This window comes from Vespula pensylvanica, chromosome 6, assembly GCF_014466175.1.
Source record: "Vespula pensylvanica isolate Volc-1 chromosome 6, ASM1446617v1, whole genome shotgun sequence".
In the NCBI taxonomy this organism is placed as follows: Eukaryota; Metazoa; Arthropoda; class Insecta; order Hymenoptera; family Vespidae; genus Vespula; species Vespula pensylvanica.
This window is the reverse complement of record NC_057690.1, coordinates 6,346,170-6,370,036: the sequence shown is the minus strand read 5'-3', so window position 1 is coordinate 6,370,036 and position 23,867 is coordinate 6,346,170. Positions and strand designations below refer to the sequence as shown.

Below are 23,867 nucleotides of genomic sequence, written 5' to 3'. Positions count from 1 at the left end.
ACATAATTATAAGTATTCGCGTTTGGAATCTTACGATAAAATGATATTTTCTAAAGAAGTATTGACGTATTGAGGGAAAATGAAGAAAGGTAAGAATGAAACGAAGAAAAGAATAAAAAGCGAAGAACGCGTTTCGATGGGTCATACGATTGGCCAATTCGTTGGACCACTCGAATCTCTCTCATTCGCTTTTCGTTTCCCTCCTCCTTTGCCTTTCTCTTTCGTCACAATTTCTGCTAGTTATTTCCTTGCTCTTTGCTCCGTACCCTGGACAAGTGGATTTGGAAAATGGAAAGGACGAAAAAGAAAAAAATAAAAGAACAGAGAATAAGGAAATAAAAGACAATAAAAGACTTACTCGTTGTTGAGAACACGGAAAGTTTTGGGTGACATGCAATTGACACTCCAGTCGGTATTCCCATGCTCGTTGCATATCGTTATCGAGAACCTCCCATAGTTGGCTCTTATCAGGTGGATCAGCTTTCCCTCGCCACACTCGATCCATAGCGTTTTGCCCTCGCAGGCGTACGCGGTGTCGTACCTCTCTGCAACAAAAATTCAATTTCCAACTAAGTTTACGTGCGTCCTCGTTAAGCCCTTAAACGAGTAGTCGAGTCGACGGAAAGATGGGTGAAACGACGTGAAGAAAGTTCGAAAGGGGATATATATATATATATATATAAAGAGAGAGAGAGAGAGAGAGAGAGAGAGAGAAGAATATAGCAACGCAGAGTGTCCTTTAACAAGTCGAGAGATGACATCGAAGGAGCGAACGCGTTCTTGAAATTTCGTCGAGGTATAAGGAAGAGAAATACTGATTTTCTGTGTGTGTACGTGCGCGCGCATGTGGCGTGTATGTGTGTATGCAAGTTTACCCGATCGAGACGGCCATCCCGTAAAACTTAATGGAATTAAGATAAAGAGATCATCCTTCATCCCACTATCTCTCTCTCTCTTTCTCTCTCTATTTATCTATCTATCTTTTACTTGAAACTTAGATATATATCGTCGACGGAGACAACGAAGAGGCGTTGAGAGTAACTCGATTGCCCCTTCGTTCCGCGACAACGATCGCAAGGGTTCCAAAGCCGAGAGACGGCCGCCTGCGGCTTTGTCCAAGTAGTACCTTTCTCCTTCACTTCCTCCTTCTCCTCCTTATCCTTTCACCCTTTCTCTCACTTTCTTGCTTTCTTTCTCTCTTTCTCTCTCTCTCTTTTTCTCTCCTTGTCTTTTATTCACTCCCATTCCTTTCATGGCAACACCGTACTCCGAGGAATTCGGCCCACGGAACGGTCGACCTCGCGAAGATTATTTTGAAAGGGAATTAGGCGATTTACACCCTCGCATTTAGTCTTCATTCTTTGCGAATCCTTTTCGGTCGACGTCGTTCGTCATAATGTACGAGAATTCCTCCAACAATTGGTGCAAATTATCCTTCCCTAATGAATTTAATTTTATAATAGAGTAGACAGTAGTTCTTAAATTATTATATTTCAAGGATGATTATATTAATTCTTTTAAAAATTACAATACCATTGAGAAATATCTATCGATCGGATAAATATATATTAGACCAGAGAAAGATTATTTATACATATATACAGAGTTTGTTCTGTGAAGTTTCTTTTTAAGATGTTTAACAATAATTCAATAATAATATTTATCATTTTTTTTATCCTATTACCAAGAGTATTCGTTAAGATGGAACAAAACGGAGAAAGCCATGTCAGGGACTTGAAGCGTGATAGAGGGAAGAGTGAAGAAGATGAGAGAGAAAGAAGGAGAGAGAGAAGGCAAGAAGAGGAGGGTAGGGCAGAAGAAGAAGGAAGAAGATGGAAAGAAAAATTCAAGAAGGACGAAGCGTGCTGGCGGTAGACCGGGGGCAAGGACGAGCGAAGAACGTACAAGCCACGAAACGGCGCGTGGGGAGAAACGAAGAGCGGAGGGCAAAAGAGGAAGGGACGAGCGGTGCCGAGGCTGTAATAACTCTGTCCGTGAAAGTCGTGAGTTTATTAGTTCCATACCAACGCGCCACAATGCCGCTTTAGAGCGCGGTTCGGACTCGCCAAGAGCGAACGACGAGCACGTAATACGGCTAGTAAATCAGTAGAGTCAACGCGACGGAATTTGCATTTAAATTTTTGAATAAGACGAAAAAAGAAATAAGGGAAACAGACAGAGATAGATAAATAATTTATTAAAATGTTTATAACGTATTAACAGAAAATTAGAAATTGAGAAACATAGATGTGTTAATTAGTATAACTGAAAATAGTATATTGCAGGTATAAACTCCATGATATTTGCGTAACTTAATTATCAAGCAGTTGATGATCTTGTAGATAAATATAAAAAGGGAACAAAATCAAACACGAGTTTAACAAGGACATCTTACTTCTCTTCGGTGTTTACATTTTCAAAGTCGTAGTAAATTTGCGGTGATAAAGCATTGCTTTAAAAGTAAGTAAGAGAGAGAGAGAGAGAGAGAGAGAGAGAGGGGGAGAGGATTTAGTGTGGTAAACGAAACAAGTTGGGCTAACTTTGTACGATTCCAGTGGGTCGACCGCATGAATTCGAATGCCAGGTGGTTTCGTGGAAGATACACTTTTCTAATCTGAAGGTTGCTGTTGGAGATGCAACTACTCGAATAAGCTGGTGTTTTCGCGAGAGAGAGAGAAAGAGAGAGAGAGAGGGGGGAGGGGGGGAGGGAGAGAAAGAGAAATGAAAGAGAAGAGAGCTCGGTGGAAGACTGCCGGAGAATCATTCGCCCCACGGCGAAAACGCTTGTCTTGAGTTGTCCGGAGTAGGAAAGAGAATTGCAGTTTACCATTAATGACTTGGAGTAATAATATATCGGAGGGCCAGCGAGCGAAGCCTCCCGCTGCCATGGCGGCCAACTTGAAAGGGCCGAGCTAACAGCGGGATGTCGACGGCTCCGATGCGGCTCTTGGAGACCTGGAAGCTTTCTCGGAGGCACTCGTGGAGTACGAAGCAAGTACACACAGATACTATATAAACATACGCGAGAGACTCAAGACCCATATCATTTGAAATTCTCTGCTTTTCTTTATTCTATCTGCTTCCGTCTTTTCTTCGTCTTGAAGGTTAGCCACTTTCTTCGCTAGGAATATAGAATTCTTTATAACGTGTTGCATAAACCTATGATGTCAAGAGATATATCATTTGTTTATACAAATTTCTTTATCACTATGTTATCTATCAGGGAACAGTATGTAAATAATTTTTCTACTCTATTAAAGCAGTTACTGTTAATGTATAAAACATTTTATCAGTAATATTCTGTTTGATATTTTAAACGATTTTACGTTTTCACTAATAAATATAAAGGTATATGACATGGTCAGATTATCTTCAGTGCCAGTCTCGGAACGTTTTCTTCGCACGGTAAGGCCGCAACTTTGCAAAGCGCTCCCGGGACGAATAAATCAAAGTCCCCCTTGGAGACCAGACTCGAGTAAGTTTGTAGCTTCGTTTCAACCATCCTCTGTATGGATTGGAATACCTCTGGCCTGTGGACTTCAGCGTTCTCGACCGGGAGCCGTTTACCTGCCCGCAGGATTTCTAATTCGGGTTAATCCTTTCTCGTCGTTCCGTCTAATATACATAGTTTAGAAGGATAGTGCTACCAGAGGAAAATGATCGCCATTTTTTTTATCTTTCTCTGTCTTCGATGAAAACGAATATTCGTTGACTTCATTCTCGATAAATTTATGTCCTATTAAATTCTGTAAATTTAATGTCTTTTAATTCGCCTAATTGCACGGATAAGTTATTGAATTTAGAAAGTTTTTTCGTTGAAGAAAAAAAGGGTTTTAGATTACTTATTGAATATGTGACGTGTGAAGCAATAATGTTCGATGAGTCAAAACAACGAGAAGATGACATCGATTCAGAAACTGAAGGTACTATTGTTCATTCAACGAAACGAGTCAGGAGACGTAAACAAAACAGTTAAGCGCGTAACAGATGCACGAAATGTTAGCTATTGGCCAGCGAACGATAGTCAATTGTTGAATTCTGGAGAGAATTTACATAGGTCATTGTTAACTTGCTTCGACTTTCCGCCCGAAAAGTGTTACGGTATCTGAAGCTTGCGAAACTCTCCTAATCCGATCACGTCTGTGCATCATGCGCATTTATTTACATCTTCTGACTCGTTTCGTAATGGTAACTTGTATGATAATGTTCTTGTGATTGATATAGTTAATATATTCGATAATAATATGAAATAGACAATTACTGTATCTTCGTCAAACATTATGTTTCAATATTATCTGATATAACAATGGTGTATATCGATATACGCTAACATCATCGATTCGTTTCATTTAGAGATGAAAGATTTAGTTCCATTTTTTCATATTGAAATGGTCACCGTTATTTTGAAATACATATATAGTAAGGCGACTACTGTCTACGAGAAAACAACCGCGATAACTTCATATTTACATAGAATGTGGAAAAATCAATAACGTTAATTCAATTTATTCCTCTTTTTCTTTTTTTATCTTTTTTTTTTTCAATAAACTTTTAACCTGGAAATTGCGCAAAGTCGACGTTCTTTTTTAATTGTTTGAGTACTGGTCGGTCTTTGAAAAAATGTTGTCAAAAGGTGACAAGCGACTTGATAACACTTGTCCAACACATGTCAGTAAACTCAATCAAGCAGACAGTCAATTGCGTAACGTTTAATATAAATAGCGTGATCGTGTTACATAACACTGAAATGATTAAGAATTTGGTATGAATCATAGAAGTTGTCTATGTTTTAAGAACGTTTATCTCGATATCGGTTTTCGTACAATACAATTACGTGGTTAAAGATAATACGAAGTAATCAGAGATCGTTGTTATCTGTTTTGCCGAGAGATCATGTTTCGTGCGTTTATCGTTCGTCTTAAGTAAGGATTTTTACGATAAAGTTGATTGTTCATTAATAACAATAAAGATAAAACGAGTTAAACTACGTTCGAAAATGAAAGTCACGTATAATGTTAAAGAATACTCCGATCAACGAATAATAAAAAACACTTTAAATCGTTAATTTGATAAAATTACAATTCTTATATAAACAAAATGGTGTATTGTTTTATTATCAAAGCGAAAAAAGTCAAGATAATTCTTTGAACAGTAAGATGATTTTTGGAGAATGAATGATTGAACACGTTTTTCGATGCCCATTTTTGTTTCCTTCGATAGAAAGTCGGATAGTTAACGCGACGAAAAGACAAAAAGATCTTGAGAAAAGAATACCAATCGTTATTCGTTGTGTAGCAGGTATGAAAATATTCGTATGGAAGATAAAGATTGGCAGAGAGAAATAGTGAGAGAATGTACCTTGTGGAAGAAACGTTCTCGGCCATTCTGTCGATGAAGAAGAATATCCTGTCCGCGTATGGTATGTAACGCTCGATCGATGGCAGACACCATAGAAATATTTCGCGGAATTTGTCCGAGCGTCGTTATTCTTGTTTTTTCTTGTTTTCTTTTCCTTGTTTTTTTTTTCGTCGTCGTTGGCCCGTCAATGGCCAGTTTCCTCTCTTCTTTCTTTGCCTTTTGGCACGCGACGTTGGCGTTCCCTTCCGTCGTTTCCCAACTGTCTCGTTATGTTCTTCACATTTTGCTCGATATACACGCGAGTAGGATGCATATTTTGTTTGCGGTCGTTCCGCATTCTACGGTTCGTTTTATGTTTCCGACATAAAATACTGATTCATTAGCAGCGATCATGATCTAACCATTTGTGGTTCAATGGCTATTATCTTAATGGACAACCTCTGTCTACAGTTCGTTCGACGAGACGAGTCAGGAGACGTAAACAAATGCACATGTTGGGAACGTGATCGGATTAGGAACGTATTCACAGTTTTCAGATACTGTAACACTTTTCGGGTAGGAAGTCGAAGGAAGCCCTAACAATGACCTATGTAAATTTGTTCCTGAATTCGACAATTGGGTACCATTCGTCAGTCAGTAAATTGAGTCTTATACATTTATCACACGCTTAACACGCGACTGTCTTGTTTACGTCTCCCAAGTCTTCAGGTTGTAGGGCCTATAGTGTTTTAGTTGGTCTTGTGGAGAGTTTCTATCGATAATCTTATTTATTTATTATTTTTATTTATATTGCATCGTCTCGAAGGAATCTTTATGTTCAAAGATGAAATGATCGTAAATGCAAGTAGAAAGAGAATGAAAGTAGAAAAGAAATTTCGTCGATGAGTTGCTCTTCACTTTTTTGCTGGTAAAAGAGCAATGTACTTCAAGACAGAAAGAAAGAGAGGGAAAGAGAAGGAGAGAGCTCGAGAGACTGCGAAGATAGATGGACCACGTCGATCGATAATGATGCATTTACCGCGGAAAGGAGAATAAATGTTTCTGAACGGTATTAGCAAGAGAAGAGCGAGAATCGCGATAACGTAGTGCAATTACTGTGCCTTCTGTAAGTACGTGCCTCTCGGATGGTAGGTCAACATCCGCTTGAGATGAGCGCAATCTCCAAGGCGAACGCACGGTATCCACTACTCCTCGAGTATTAGCAAGCTCTAGGTTTATTTCCTACTAGTTTGTGTGTTCGTTACTCTTTTTAAAAGATTATATTTTTTCCAAGTTTTCCAATATCCCACGTCTGCCTTTTCGCATAGACTGCAAATGCTTGAGAACAATGTTGAATGTTCCGGATATTTTTCTTAACAAGATCTAGTTCCATAGAAGATCGGCAAAGACTTTAATGATTCTCTCGAATTAATTTTACATTTATATTACATAAATATTCTGAATAAAGGGAATGCTAAATATGTTGTAAAAGAAAATAAATAAATAAATAAAAGAGATCAGAGAAAAGAGAACTCATCTAAAGACCGACGTCATGCTAGATACATACGATGATGCGTTTCATTACGTTCGTCTTCGTCCTTTTCGACGAAGAGAAGCGAGCGAAACCGGTGCAAGCAAACTTCTTCCCCTTTCGTCTCTTCCAAAAACTCTTTTGTTCTCCCCATTCTACTCTTTCTCCTACTCCTCTTTCTCCTCCTTCTTCTCTTCCTTCTCCTCCTACTGCTACTCCTGGGTCGCTCGTCGTCTCGTGCACCCTCGCGCTATCTCTCTTTCCGCCCTGCCTCTCTTCGCTCTCTATCTCTCGCTCTTTCTCGTCTCTCTGTACACCACTCGAGTGCTTTGACATCGGAGACGTCGGCGAGCACACCGAGGGTGAAATTTATCGGATATTCTTTTTCCTTCCTCACGAGCGGCGCAGACACGATGGAAGCAAAAAACATGAATGGCGTAGAGAAAGCTAGAGAGAGAGAGAGAAAGAGAGAGAGAAAGAGAGAGATAGAGAGAGAGAGAGAGAGAGAGAGATAGATAGAGAAAGAAAGAGAGAGAGGAAAGAAGGGGTGGGAGGCTCGTGAATGGTTCCGATTATTACCAAGCTCAAGCGTGGAGCATCGTCAGAGTATCTACGTACCCACTGGGATGCTGTAGTCGATGGGACAAAGGAATAGAGGAGAGCTAGATAGATAGATAAACGGATAGGTAGAGATAGAGATAGAGAGGGAGTGTGCAAAGACGATAGAAAGGGCCGACGTGTGGACAAATGGATAGAGAGAAGAAGCGAAGAACGGAGAAGAGGGCTTTCGAGGATAGAACAAAGGCGAAAAGGAGGGGTGAAAATAAAGCGACTAATCGTACGTACGAGATAGATAGACATGAGTGAGTGTGTGTGTGAGAGAGACAGAGAGAGGGAGAGAGAGGGAAAGAGAAAGGAAGAAAGATTCGTTCACTCTTTAAAGTTCTTCGGCCTTCGTGGGATCTCACCGATCGGTCATACGTCTCCTTGAGATACTACTCCTATCGAGTTTCGCGCCCACACGGCTGTGTCTCGAGGAGAAGGGTGGGGACGGGTCAAAGACCACGACCAGTCGGTTCGCTAATAAACGTAATGCGACTTTTCACAGGAGAGACACGCGTCGTAAAGTCGATCGATTCGACGTCGGCAACTTTCTTTGGAAAAGTGGTCGATCTTTTTCTCTTTTTATCTTTGATTCTTTTTCTTTTCTCTCCTTTTTTTATTTCTTTTTCATTTTTCAAAGATACCTTTTAGCTTCTCCTGTTTTGATCGAGTCTTGTACGTTCTGCTCGTCTCTTTTATATTTTTTTATATTATCGGTTACCGATATACCTACTCGTTATATTCTCTTTCTCTCTCTTTCTATGTTCTTATTCTATATTCATTTTAGGTATATAAGATTTTGTAAATATTTTCGAGGATGGAATGGAACAGAAAGAACATAAGTGAATTTATATAGACAGATAAACCGATTATTGTCCATTTGAAAGCTCCAACGTTAATTCCTTTATAAAAGGGTACTAATTAGTTCGACTAATTGGCTAAAGTACGGTCATTAATGGTTTTGTGCAGTTACTTTTGTGCGTTCGCCGATACTTTTCTTTTTCTTTGTCCGAGACAACGCCGCGATAAAATCATAGTAATAAAGATCAAGTTAATATAAAGTATGAGTAACGGATTACTTCTTTGTCTCTACCCACTCTCCCTCTTTCACCCGATAATCGTTGAAAGATATGAATTTCTTCTTGAAGTTTATGATATACGTACGCCCGTATAAGTGGAAAATATCCGCGTAGGATGTTAATTAGAACAAAGACGGCACGGCATGATTCGTTTGGACGAGTTCTACGCCGTTATAAGGTCCTAAGTCGTTTATCGAGATAAGAAATTCGATAAATTACTCGAGATAGTTCGTGCACCGGATGATCGTACGTGTAAGAAGGAAAAGGAAGAGAAACTAGAAACGGAAGGAAAGAGGAGCGATAAATCAAGAGGCAATAAAGTTTATAACGCGCTCGAGAGCGTATCGGGTGTAGGATTTCTGCCTGTTCTGTAGGTGACAATATCGTAATGAATTCACAACGTCAATGGGTAACTTCGCCCACATCTAACGAGACTACGATAATAGCAAATAGTTAAAAGAGGAAAAGGGAGAACGAGAAGGTTTAATGACTGAAAGATGATGACCGAACGAAACTCGATATAAAAAGAAAAATTACGAACGTCATTTTCCTCACGTGTTTGTCTCTGTCTATCTTTCGCAGATTTATTCTTTAAAAAATCTCTGGCATGTAGTTGTGTTAAATTGGAACTTGATACCTATCTCGATCCGCCGAGAACGTTTTATTTATTACCACCTTTAAACATGCTTGTTATTTTTATTTTTAACGTAGGTAATTATACTTTACTATTATACTAACCCAAAGTAACGTACTATAAATTTTGGGATATATATATGGCTAAGAGATATGTAGGAGATTGCAGTATAAAGTGCAGTATACTATATTATAATAAATATATCAAACATATTTTGCAGCATACGTATCTTTATTATCGATTAAAATTGTAGACTATAAACTTTAGCAAAGGTTCATTCTCTTTGGTGGTATGCTTCTCTTTTTCTTCAAGTTCTATCGCGTATATGCAGAGTCAGTAATCCTCGGTAAATCGATCGTCTTGAATGTAAATCGATCAATCGATATCCCTTTTACGATTGACTCGGTGGTGCATTTAGGAGAATGATTACAAGGGGGACGTTTGAAGGGATGAACTAATCCTTGCAGGCTCATCGACGATCGGTAAACGTTGTGGTCTAATGTCGCCCGCGACAAAGTCCCTGCTTCCTAGTGAAACACGAATAGCTAAATCGTTTACTCTTGAATGTTTTGTATGCGAGGTTTCGCGACTTACTTCTCAATTATCTTGTTCGCCTACTTAGAAATTCTAATCCTCCAGAGAATTTCCTTGGAAGGAACACGATACAATTTTAATCCTAACATCGAGCTTAGCCATTGTTTGTTATTATTGACTTTGAATGCGAGTTGAATGTTTTTTCCACGATCTCTCGATGCTAACAACAAATTTACTATAATTGAATTCACTAGATGTGACAATCTAGATTCCAAGATTAGCAATGAATTTTACAACAAGCTTCGTACGAAGAGAGATCTTAAATTTTGTAGATCGCATTACCCGATAATTAGATCCATCCGTTTCGTAGGTTACACGGATGGTCTTTTGTAGATAGGCAAAGTGTAATAGAATACGAGGGAGTGCTCGTCAGCGTTATAAGATCTTGGCGAGGAACGCGAGTAATATGAGAAGGAGCATCATTGGGAGCGCATAGGAAGAGAACGGAAATCGTTCTTCGTTCTTTCGACGAGATAAAGTCGCTCGCTTGAGTTTGTACGTCCGTACGGTAGCAATGTTGAGTGGCACGCAAATTCTCAACAAGAGATAAAGTCACGTATCTTTAATCTATTCCAGAGAAAACAGAAATTCAATGTATTCGTTAATTGCAAAAATACATTTTCAAATTAAATCCGAGCTTATCCGAAAAAGAAAGAGATAGGGAGACAAAGAGAAAGAGATAAAAAGCATACGCGCGCGCGCACACACACACAGAGAGGTCCACGGAGTCTATTTTTTCTCGAGTAGTCGTGATCGACTACTTGCCGAGCGTTCGGTGTATGAAGGAAAGAAAAAAAAAAAAGAGAAAGACAAAGAAAAAGAAGAGGGATCGAGCGAAGGTAAGGACGAAAAGGAAACGGGTGAAGACGCAGGTGCCGGCGGGCTCACGGCTACTCGAGCCCTGTAATTAGGCTAGGAACGCCGAATTTATCCGTCCGAGTCCATGGCATCTTCGAGACGGTAGCCGCACACCTTAAAGGAAACGCGTCAAACACGCTCCAGGCGTTCGTTCGTCCGTTCATTCGTTCGTTTGTTCGTTCGTCCTATCCAGAGAGACTAGAATCGTTCTGCGTGCTTTACGTTTTAGCTAGAGAATTACCTCTTCGAAGAGTCCTACCCTTCCGGGCTATTATTTCGAGCGGAGTCATCGTAGCACTATCGAAATTAACTCTTGATGATGGACGGCGCGTTCAGTCGGATGATTCTTTAACATTCTTTTTTTCCTGTCTTCCTTTTTTCTCTCACCCAATCACACACATGTTACCAAGACTCGAAGCTATAGCACGTGCGTAAGTTTTAGTAACTTCGCTTCCTAGACCAGCTGTTAAATTGTGGTTATTTTTGTGGAAAGAAATTCTATGAAATTATGTTTATATAAATTCGTTGGTTTTATGATAGTAATGGTAAGAGATAACGTTCGTTCAAAGTCAGAGATAAGTGATTAGATTCGTATTACGAGATAATATCTATATTTCGATATGATTTTTCGAATATTGCAAATAGGGGAAAGAAAAATGACGGATAATTCAGTCTTTAAGAAGTTACGAACGAAGGAAAAGAAACTCGCAATCGACGAAATTGAAGTTACCGACAACTATATCTCAACGTAGTAGATAGCTAACGGCAGGAACAGCCACCCCAGCCCGAAGGAATCGGGAATTAGAAACCGCGGCGGGTACAAACGTTCGGCGAATTGGCTGTACCGTACGAATTGAGAATTTCTCAGAACGGGGTGAATGTCGAGCCGAGCAGTGGAAATAGTTTCCAAATGGTTTGTCGACGATGATACCTCGATTGAAGGAGAGAGAGAGAGAGAGAGAGAGAGAGAGAGAGAGATTTCCGTCCAACGTTATCGATGTGTTTCCAACTTTAGAGTCTGCATCGATCGAATTTGAAGGAAAAAAGAAGAAGGTATCTCGATCGAACATACTAGATATTTAAAGTGGTAAAATAACGTTACGTAGCAATTTGTTATTAATAGGTAAAGATCGAAAATGTTTTATATTAATTATATCTGATCTATTAAACTTAATTAACTTCTTATGCTTCGATAAATTCAATATCTACGGTAATATTATTAATCAAAAATATAATTTTTCCTAATATATCATTATACGCGATAATTAGATTTGTTTTCATTGTTTTTATCGATAAATATAAATCATTATTGCATTCTTTCGCATTGTGGAATGCACTATTGAGATACATAGGAATTGTTTAGAAGATGTGAAATATTAATGTAGTAAAAATCGATCGAGATTTCGCATGGAATGATTCGAAAGTGTTGGGAGTCGGGCGTTAAAGGTCGTCTCGTTCGTTGCTCGCTGCTTTCTCTCTTTCCTTCTTTTACCGTCCGATTATCGTGCTCGCTTACGACGGTGCGAATCGCGAGGTTGGAACGAGAGAAAAAGGGCGAACGTTGGGGTAGAGTGGGAGGAGGGCGGTAGAGAGTAACGTGAGAAATACGCGGAGGGCCGGAGTTAGGGTCAAGAGGTGGCAAGAGCTTGGGCAAAGGAACTTGAGAGAGAGAGAAGAAAGAGGGAGGAGGGACCCAAACGGAAAAGGGAACCGCAAAAATATTTGGAACGTTCGAGTCTCGAAAATACGTGTACGTATGTACATATATACGTATGTACGCATAGCGAGAAATATTGCACCGCTCTTCGATTCGACTCTGCTGGCAAAATAACCGAAGAATCTTATACTCGTACCCGCTGGCAATTCCCTATCTGAGTTGGAGATCGCATTGTCACCACCTCCTCTTCCTCTCTCTCTCTCTCTCTTTCTCTCTCTCTCTCACCTCTTGCACCTTTCGCTTCCCGATTTCCTTAGCTCGACGTCTTCCCTTCGAGCAAAACGTGAGACTACGATCAAACGGTTCATCCGAATTCTCTTGTTGTCAGGTAATTTTAAAGGAATTGGTTATGGGACACGTTTTGTTTTGTTTTTTTTGATTGGAGTTGAGAGGTGATTTAAGGATCGATGTAAGAAAAAAATAGAAAAGAAAAAACAAATAGAAGAATTTTAAAGAGCGTTAGTGATTTCATAATCGATCGAATTTAATACGATGTTCTTTATGAGAGAATAGAAAAATCGTGGTTAAAATCTACGATGGTTCTAACTGTTAAGAATGATTTTAGCGGGGTACTTTAATTTCTACGAGTACACTACGTTGATCATCTTTCTTCTTTAAGTTTCTTTTCTCTTTTACAAGTCCTCGCATGTTTTCGACGATCGACGGAGCGAAACGGTAAACCAGTTTGCGATGCGTACGGATCGCAGAGACAAATTCGTTCGAATAGCTCTCGGAGATTAATTTTCTTTTCTTTTCTTTTTCGTTCCTTCGGATCTCAGCGGATTAAAGCGATGCCGACACGAGGATGCTCTGCTCGACGGTTACACGCTTCCACGGTTACACGTTGGCTCGTTTAATAAAATGTAAGAGAAAAAGAACGAAGAAGAAAAAGAAGAAAAAGAATCGAAACGAAGAGGTGGACTACTTGTTACAAGAACCGTTTTTCTGTATTCGCTCAGCGAAAGTCCTCGCTCTGAGAAAAGTTTGAACTCGCGTCGAGCTATAAGACGATGGCTAATTGATGAGAGAGGTTGGCTCGAGAGAGAGAGAGAGAGAGAGAGAGATACGAGTTGCAATGACTTTTAGTAAGACGACAGTTGCTCCTTTCGTGAAACTAAAAATAAGACAATAAGGATCGAATCTCCTTCTCTTTTTATTATTGTATCGTAAAAATTTTTTATTTGAACTTATACATCTATATTTTCTAAAATTTATTTTCTTACAATTTTTCTAAATAACACATTTACTCGAGACACGAGAGAACGAACATTGTAATCGACTATAACATTCCTTGAAACGTGCTTGAATTTCAAGAAAACGAAAGAAAGATAAAGCGAAGGATATCCAGTTTATACTTTTCTCCTTGGTCTTCTTGGTAAAATTGTAAGAGAAAAGAAACTCGAGAAAATCCAGCCTCGTTAACCCTTAGTGTTTCTACCCACGAAGCTACACGGTGGGTTACGACTCTTTTTCGCGAGATGGATAGCGACGATGACAAACGCCATCTAAAGTCTAACGGATCCAGAAGTCAAAGACAAGTCTTTGGGACGAAAAAGAGAGTGAAGGAGATAGGGAGAAAGAGAAAGAGGAAGAAGAAGAGAAAGAGAAAGAGAACGAGAAAGAGAGTACACGTTAGTCCGAGAGATGGCTCGTAGAAATCGAGGAAGGGTGTAGCAACGCGAGGAGTTGAACGAGGAGATGGAGAATAGGAATAAGAAGAAGAAGAAGTTGGAGGCGGGGGAGGAAGGTTGGAAGAAGGTCTGAAACTGCTGGCCGATATTTCATCCGAGGAACGAGCGAGATAACAGCGGGCACGCCCTCCCTTTGCAGCCTCTCTTTCGTCTTGTCTCTCTTTCTCTTTTTCCTTCTCTCTTTCTCTCTCTCTCTCTCTCTCTCTCTCTCTTTCTTTCTTTGGTATTGTGTGCACGCGGTAAGAGCTCTGCCCGCAACAGACTTGCGCTCGTTTTAAAATATTGCCACCACCCCTTCGCGGCAGCCCGTGTTACACCCATCCCGAAGCCTTTTCGCCCTCTGTTTCTCTCGACGCTTTTTAGAAGAGTCTACTACAACAAGATGCAACCCTCGGAGATCCACCACCTCGACCTCAACGCTCTTTTGGATTATAGTTGCTGGATCCGAGAGAACGTCATGTCGCGCTTTTCTTCCATTCCCCTTTACAACGAATGGCTTTGCTTCTCTTACTCTCCATCCATTCACAGGATAAACAACGATTCGTATGTGTGGTTGTTTTTGGAATCTCGTGTGGAATGAAAAAGTATCGAGTATAAAGAGATCAATGTTGAATGTATCAAATTGTTTTATTGAAGGAATAAAAGTAACGTTTTTAGAGAAGTATTAATTACTTACGAGAAAGAAGACGGATATTTAACGATATAGAAAAAAATGTAATAAGAGAAAAACAAGAGAGATATTTTAACTGGAATCACTGATTGCAAGGACAGACCAGTTGGAAGATAGGAGAGAAGTAGTTAGTGGTCGTCGTGGCAGCACGTTTTGGCACGCGTTCTCCTTAACAACTAGGATCTTCGAGTTCATCCTCGGCCGGATGTAATTTCGAAGGCGGGAAACGTGGCTTTTTTTTGGGGTTGGAAGACAGGGAGGAAAGTACTAAAGAAAATGGCCGTTCCGAGGGTGAATCGGGAGGACGATGGAATGAGGTAAACGGAAACGGGAAATAAACGTGAAACGCGATGAGAATCGTTGAGAGGCACTGCTGGTTTCCACGCAATTGGATGCACTTCTTCCTCCTTACGAGTACGGACGACGTCGAAACAGAGCGTTTCAAACTTATGCACTTGTTGCTGCTTACCGTGTTTTATTCTGCCCACTTGCATGTCCATTCACTTCCAAGGAAAGAGTCAAGGAATCGAGAGGTTTTTCTTGAATTGCGGATAAGAAGATTTGTATGTACTTACGTATGTATATGTATGAACTTAAAGAAACACAGACGAGACATTACTTTACCGGTGTATTTACTTTGCCAAGAGTATCTCTTATCAAGATTCTCAACTTTGCCGTCCGTCCTCCGTATTCTATCTATTTTTATTTTTTATACGACACCACGACACGATGCGATGCAAAAGCTGCGTATAACTCATCGATTTGTCCCGGTCTACCGGTTGGAGGAAGAACGAAATGTCAACGTATGAAAGTCCATGCAACACTCATATTACTGGGGATATAATAAAAGAGTCCAACTCTTGCTTTCGGTTCAAACTTATCCGATTAAGTGTGATATCCGTGCAATTTACTCCATACGCTTTAGGTGTGCCACCATCTTCGTGCCGTCTCTTTCTTCCTTTTCTTGTTTCTTTTACTTGTGCTTCTGCTTCTATTCAATCCAACGTTTCTTTACCTTTTCATTCAAGAGATCTGTCTTCTTCGAATTTACACGAGATCATTTCGTTTCTTTCTATTGCGATTCTTTTGCTTATATACACTTATGTTACGTCTCAGAGATCGAACGTTTATTCTTATTCTTCTAGATCTAAATCTTCGGTTTGATTCTGAAACGATAGAATGATCTTTCGAAAAGTATATGTATTTTCTTTGCTCTCGCTTACAAATATTTCGAAAGAAATTCATCTAGTTAGGTAGGTAGGTATGTAGGTAGGTACGTAGGTAGGTAGGTAGGTATGTAGGTAGGTAGGTAGGTAGGTAGGTAGGTAGGACGTAAAGATAAGAGAACGATCGATCATGGTACATCGTCGTTGAAAAATATTGCCACACCGTGATTTCGTGCGCTATCGCCGAAAGCGGAGCGAGCGAGCGAGCGAGCGAATGGCGAGATGAGAATAAGAAGAAAAGAAAAAAAGAAAAATAAAAAGAAAAAAAGAAGAAAGGAAAAGAAGTATATATGAACGACGGTGACAATATAACGGAGGGAAAAGGTGCCGTTTCCTATCTGACGAACAACATAGTGCACTTTGAGAAGAAGAGTGGCAGATAACGGGCGGACGGGTCTGAAACGGTTATATTGCCGCAGCCATAATTATTATTTGTGTCTTTTCTCTTCTTTTTTCCATCACACGAAACTTCTTCCCTTTTCCTCCGGGCTATATAGCGGGGCTCCCTCCTCTCTCTCTCTCTCTCTCTCTCTCTCTCTCTCTCTCTCTGTCTCTCTTTCTTTCTCTCTGTCTCTCTTTCTCTCTCTTCTTCCCGTTTATCGAGAAGAGGCTCGGGTTTGAACTGGACATCCGTAACTAATGACCCTGATAGCCGATTATCGTCCTCTCGTTTCGGTCGTCCCTCTTCCCACTCACACTCCTCCTGTTCTGACTCCTCTTCTCGCCGACTCGTACGCTTTTTCGTGCATTGTGTACCACTGAAGGTTAAGAATCTTTTGCTGTAAAGAATATATGCGTGTGTGTATGAGAAAGAAAGAGAGAGAGAGAGAGTGGAAGAGAGTGACAGGGAAAGAGAGAGGAGGAGAGAGAGAGAGATAGAGATAGAGAGAGAAAGAGAGAGTTCTCTCGCTTAATTAATTTTCCGTTTCGAACGAAGGCCATTGAAAGAAAGAGAGAGAAAGAGAGTAGAAGAAGGGGGAAATTGAGAAGCTCGTTATCTCGATTCTTGGTAGTAAAATCCGTCTCGCTTCCAAACCTTCTTGTCTTCCTTTCGAAAAGCGACGGACGCTATCGAAAACGAGAACGAGTCGTAAGCGTCGATCTTTTCTCGCTTGACGTGAATAAATAACAATCTGCTGGCACGTTGAGCAACTCGATCTTTTCTCTCTCTCGCTCTCCTTCTTTCTTTCCGGAGCTTTAACTCTGGAATTCAATGGACACGAGTCAATGACTCGGCATTCTTTCGACTTGCACGTTTCATAGCGGGTCATCGTAATGTTCACTAATTTTGAAAAAATGTTTCTTAATGTTTCGATAATATAACATTTAAAAATTATTAAACGTATTATTAATATTGTGAAAATTTTGACAATTTGTTTGAAATCACTGGTTTTTTGTCCTTTGCTACAAAAGAAACATTTTTCGAGCCAATATACGTGCAGTTTTTTTTAGACAAGATCACAGGAAGTGTCTAAATTAAACATCGTTATAAAAACCGTTCGTTCATGATACGCTGTATCTTTTGATAGAAATAACATGTGTGTGTCAGTGTCTATAAATTATTCTCGACGATAGGAACAAATCTATCGCTGAACTAAAGCTAACAAAATTTTTCACAGAGTTTATCTTACTCGAAGTGAAACTAAACTCGAAATGACGTCTGTTTTATAATGAACATTTTAATGTTAATATAGATGTATCTAAAAGACATGTATTTATATATGCATATAAAATAACATCGGATTTGTTTTATGAGAATTCGAATTTTTAATATCGTAGAAATTAAAAATGTATTCCATTTTGTTTTTCGGTATAACGAAATTCCGATAGAAAGTTTATCGTAGTACTGTACGTACATACGTACAGGATTGGTACGGGACGATTTCGTTCCTCAATTTGAACGTGGATTTAACAGTAATTGGCTGAGTTCCCAGTTATCCGAAAATATGTGCTCTGCATAATTTATGCGGTAAACGTCCGACCGATATAATTTAAAAATCACCGCCATGCAAGTACGAGCGAGTAATGTTTCGCATGCGTAAAGAAGAGAGAATTAAACGAGATGTGTAAGTATTTGCAAAGATATCTTTTATAATTCCAACGATAAAATATATACGAAAGATCGTTTAATGTTATTGAAAAAATTATTGAGGAGCTCGTATAGCCTATTATTGGTTTAGGAATTAAAACCAAGATCTATAAAACATTATAATACAATACCAAGAGAAAAGCCAAGGGGAGAAAGCTAAGAGAAATAATAAATAAGAAGAGAAGGATGTTCAACGAGAGTCAAACATTTCGATCTTTACTACGCGTAACGATTGTTCTCTCGAGTCCTATCGATTCTCGCTTCTTTCCACTTTGATGTCCCTCTTTCTCTTTCGAACACGTACGATCGACCCCACCCACTCACATGTTACGAACACGCGTATACGATATTTATATATCAGGAACAACGTACATACGTAAGGCTCCAGGCCGATCTAAGATTCCACGTCTAATCGAAGCGTAATAATTAAGCAGCCGTTCTCGTGCAATAGAGGCGTGCGTTTCGAAGGGAGGCACAACCCGTTTCGAGAATCGTACGTATCGCACGATAGAGCTACGCGCGATACACGATACGATGGCTACGTGCGAGCGAGCTTCGATTCGAGCACGATCCATTCTCTCGAGGATCTCTCATCGATCCTCGATTTACATACAGTCGTACGCGAGCCTCTTAGAGTGTTATAAACTTATCAAGGTATACATTGGTGCTGGAAGGGAGAAACAAGGGAACACACAAATCACTTGGAAAATTAAGATTGTTTTAAATAATACGTTTACCGTGGATAAAGGTTATCGTATAAACTTGCTTGGGCTAACTTCGTTCATAACTTAAAGACGATAATACAAGAGAGAGAATTATATTCGAAAGCGAGTCATGATAAACTCGAATATGGCTAAAAGTAAAATTGAATACTAAGGCTAAGGTTTAATCGTACGAGCATTGCCGTAGGAAGGACACGGCATTAAACGGCATTCCCGAGTCGCGAGGGCGAGAGGAAAAGCGATTATCGAACGTGCGGAAATAAAATCTTGACGTTATCGCGTCACTCGAGCGTGCCATTTCTCCCTCGAGAGATACGCGCGTAATTGCTACCTTTCTTCCTTCCTTTGCCTCGTTAGCTCGGCAAAAGGAGCTGGAATTTACGCTTTGCGAAATGGGCAATGGACCGTAAAGAAGGCTGCAGAATCTCGACGTCCTTCTCTCTCTCTCTCTCTCTCTCTCTCTCTTTTTCTCTTACAACTCAGCACATCTGTTGTCTCTCTTTAACGATCGATAACATATCACTGACTTATTTCGCCGTTCAACATTCTTGGAAATTTCATCCCCCGTTCTTTTTGCTATTTTTATCCCTCAATGAAACTCGAACGAGTCGGTGGAAGCACCGAGAAATTGTCGAGATTTAAAAGATTCTTGAGTATAATCGGTGTATTTGTCCTTAAAAGACTTATTAGAAAGTATTGACAATAAAATGCATGATTAACGCATAGAAATTTGAGAATATTAATAGAGAATTTTATATGAACGATAATAGCACGTACAAAATTCGTCGATGTGATATTATCATTATCATTATCTCAAAAGAGCAAGATGGTAGAGTGATATACGTTCCCCGAGAGAGGTTTCATCGTCATATAAAAGGGCTCTCTTCTCGATTCTCCTTATACCTACACTGTGAAATACGCAAATACCCAGCGTGTCATATAGCAGGCAGTGCAACGAGAGTCGCCGATATACCACGTCGTAATCCCTTGAGTTCTACGAGAGAGTTAGAGGTCAGGGTCCGAGAGAAGATTTGAAATCATGTACGATGAAAGAACGATATTTTTGTTTATAAATTATTTTCCTTTAGAAATTATTTAATCCTATAAATTTTTACAATGTTCTTCTGGCTCTCAATCAATGAGTGTATTAATTGAAGGAATAAATAAAATATATATTTATCAGCGTTTTTTCTCAATCGTGTAGATATCAAATTAGGGATGTTAAGAATTTTCTTTAAAAAATACGCCGATTGAAACGTTTACAGGCGACGAAGCTCTTGTTCGTGTAGCATGCCTTTCTAGTGGATTTTTACGGTCTTGCTTTTATGAGAGAACTTTAGTGTAACGAAACTTTCTTTCGAAGCACTTAGGTTCACGATTATAGCTAATTTAACCTGCCATTAATACGTCACAACGTCATTCAATCTTTCTTAACGATAGATCCTCGTTTATGATTAATCGTGCGTTAAGTGCAGATATATTTTATAATGAATTTTTCGATGTTTACCTTATTAATTTATAATATATACACAATATATACATTATTTCTAATATATACATTTGATATTATTCATAATATACTTCAAGAGCTATTGTACATTGTCGAAACGAGATATCAAAATAGAATTTCTTGAATAAGATGTTACACAAAGGAGTAACTATTATATAATAAACTGTGATTTTGTTAGAGCTTATCCAAAGATATTCGGCTTTGCGTTATCTGTGTCAATGTTCCTAACGTACCGTGTTCCGACGGGATTACGAGAATTTAAAGCTTCGTCGGCATTCAATGTCGTAGCTTTACTGAGTACACGACAGTCCAATGCGTGGATGCTGGAGCGTCGATCAGGAAACGTGACTTCCAAAGCCGTTTTATGAAGCTAACTACGAGAGTTAGAGCAAGAAAGAAGATTAGGATAAAGAACGAGATAAACAGAGAAAGAGAGAGAGAAACAGAGAGAGAAAATCTCGTGCAGGTCGCTTTTCATCGTATCGACCGATCGATAGGACGGCTATGAGAGCATACGTACATTGAGAAAAAGAGAGAAAGAGAAAGAGAGAGAGAGAGAGAGGAAAAGAGAGAGATATTCTGTGGTTGAATATTTTTGTCGTCTACCACATCGCAGCATCCATGCGCTGACAGCATCTCCGTCGTGATAACTCGATTCCGATCGAATACCTTCAAGCTTTTCGAGTTTTTTCTTGTTCTCGCGGGAAACGACAGGAGCTTTTTTCCTTCGTGCACGAATCTCAGATCGTATGCGACAGCGAAGAAAGAGAAGGAAGCTGGCAGAAAGACGGAAAAGATAATCGATCTCGATCATTCGATCTCGTAAATATTTCAACCGTTCGACGTGATAAAATAGCGTGTTGACGTCCTGGTGCTGCTATCTCGGCAAGAATATACGTTTGCCTTTTAGTAATGATATCTGTGATTTATTAGATTTTTTTCCTTTTCTTTTTCCTTTTTTTCTTTTTTCAGTTCGTCATTAATAGTTCATTAAGTCACTCGTTAGATTCATTATTATCTCATTTTAACGTTCGACCTTATTGTCATTGATCGACCTTTATCATTGATTTGTAAGAATTCTAGGAAGCGTTGTTGTTATTATCTAGCATTATCTTTATTCCGAGCAACGGAGATTACGTTTAGATTAGTTTTGTCGTAGAGAGAGAGAGAGTCCGAGCCTACGTTGGATTTATCTCGTCGTACATCTCTCTCCTTTTTTCTCGGTTCTAGTAGCGTGTAGCTAGTGCTCATCGGTATATACATACGTACATACATGTACATATCCTATATCCTATCTCTTTCTTTCTCAAACGTTCACTCGCGTACACTCGTTCAGCACGATGCGTGCACGAATCTCGCATACTTTGCATACTCCCGCGAATCATCGAAATCCGATTCGGCAATCCCTAACGCTTTCTCATTCCCGACATTTTCTCTTTCGAAGAATTTCATTGTGCACTACGGCGTATCAGCCGCACGAATCGCTCGTCTGGTTCTTTTCATCGATAACGCCACGAGTACAGGATAATGCTATTCTCTTGATCCTTTGCAATCGAAAAGCTATGCTTTTGATATTTAACGATGACTCTCAACTTTGGTATTAAGTCGATACACATTTATTTTTAAAGGGAAAATATTTTATTGTTGCATATTTTTCCTTTGTAGTTTCGTGCATTAGATAAATACTCGACACGTGTATATGGACGAGTGTTCATTACACTCGATGTACATATCTACGTATAACGCGAAATAAACAAATTTTCTCAAATACGTGTTGTTCGCTGATAAAAACACAAAAGCGCAAGGACATCGATACGACGGAATTTATCCGACGTCGGAGGAAATCGAGCGCGTTGGTAAAAGAAGAACGTGGATATCGTATTAAAAGACATCGCTCGAACTCCTTCCTTCTCTCTTTTCTCTTCTCTTCGTCCTATCGTTCTATCGACGTCAGCGTTCCTAGTCTTTACGAAAACTTTCTAGGAATCTTCTTGCAGAGGAAAAGCAGAAGAGAGAGAAAGAAAGAGAGAGAGAGAGAGAGAGAATGAGAGAAAGAGAGAGAAAGGAAAAGAAAGATTCCATGCGTAGTTTTCTCTTTCTATTTCTCTTTTTCTTGAGCTTTCGAGGACGAGGAGGAGGATTCGCTCGATCGATCCGCACCGTTTGCGGTTTTCCACGCTTCCGTTATCGGCATGCGATAAAAAGCAGCCGATTTGCAATTCGGCAGCTTTGCGGGGAGCCACGTTTCGATGGACTCAGAATTAAAGACGCTTCGACTTTCGAACTGGCAAAAGAAATGTCACGAACGTTTCCTCTTCTTGCAGAAACCTCCTCGACGCCGAAGACAGAATCGTCCATCAAACGAATGCTTAACTCTTGTACGTTTCCCTTAATGTTATCGAACGTTTCAAGTCTTTGACTTTTGCTATCGACGTACCGAAGATGTAAGAATTTAACAAAAAAATAAAGAAATGAAAGAAAAAGAAGGAGAAGGAGAAGGAGGAGAAGAAGAAGAAGAAGAAGAAAAGAAGAAAGTAAAAAAAATCTATTATTCTTCGCTTCCATTCTTCCTCGTCTTCTTTCTTTCTTCGCACGTGGAGGAATTCGCAAGTGGATATATTTTCCGGAGAAGCAAAACATCGTTCTACGACGAGGAGGAGCGAGAACTATCTTAAAGTGTCGTTAGGAAGTAATCCATTATGCGGCTAAGCTCTCTCCTTCTTTCTCTCTCTCTCTCTTTCTCTCTGTCTGTCTTTCTCTTTCTTTCTTTCTTCTTTTTCTTTTTCTTTTGTTCGTTCTACTCGACACCAAACGTCTACCGTTCTCTCCGTTTGAACGTGCTTGCGTACTTACTTCCGTTATATCTTGACTCTAACTCGTGAACTTTTGAAAGATGTTAAAAATCTTCCTTGCATGGATAGTTACAGCTCGAAGATAGCATATACCGGCGAAACGAGTATCGTCGCATCATTCTTTAACGATTTCTACGACGCATCGTAAATTTGAAAGACGTAGCGTTGTCATCTTCCACGTCACGACAGGAGAGAAGACGGTGTCTTTTAGTTGAGGCAAAAGAGGAATAAGAAGAAGAAGAAGAAGAAGAAGAAGTAGAAAAAGAAAAAGAGGAAGAAAAAGAAGACGAAGTGAAAAAAGAAGAAGAAGAAGAAGAAGTGAAAAAAGAAGAAGGAGAAGTAAAAGAAAAAGAAGAAAAAGGAGAAATAAAAGAAGAAGAAGAATTTATTGTCCTGACGATGAAGAGTCGCGTAATATTCGACCAATTCGATTTATTTCGATATTCGCTTTCTCGCTCTTTCTTTATCTCTATTTTCCTCTTTCTCATTTCATGTATTTCTCTGTTTCATGTAAAATTCTTCATTTTTTCGTAACGAGGAAACAATCTATCCATTCATCTATCTATATCTTTATCTATTACGATTCATCGTTTGTTTTTCGATCGGATTCGTCCGTAAATGTCATCAATATTTTCGAGCGACGAAAGCGAACTAGCGTAGCTGGGAAAGGAGATAGAGAGGGTGTATTCGAGCGTGTACGGGTGACATTTAAAGGAAATAAATTTTCCGGGAACACGTACGTACGTTGCAACGT

General features: G+C 39.5%; 1 protein-coding gene across 7 annotated transcripts in view; it reads right to left on the bottom strand.

Annotated features, from left to right (window-relative positions):
• Positions 1-23,867, bottom strand: part of LOC122630282 (latrophilin Cirl-like) — a 247,514-nt gene that overhangs the window by 20,841 nt on the left and 202,806 nt on the right. For all 7 annotated transcript variants that reach the window (XM_043814623.1, XM_043814624.1, XM_043814628.1 and 4 more), the window contains one exon: positions 359-545. In XM_043814623.1, coding sequence (XP_043670558.1) covers positions 359-545 — 187 coding nt within the window. The remainder of the gene's footprint in view (positions 1-358; positions 546-23,867) is intronic.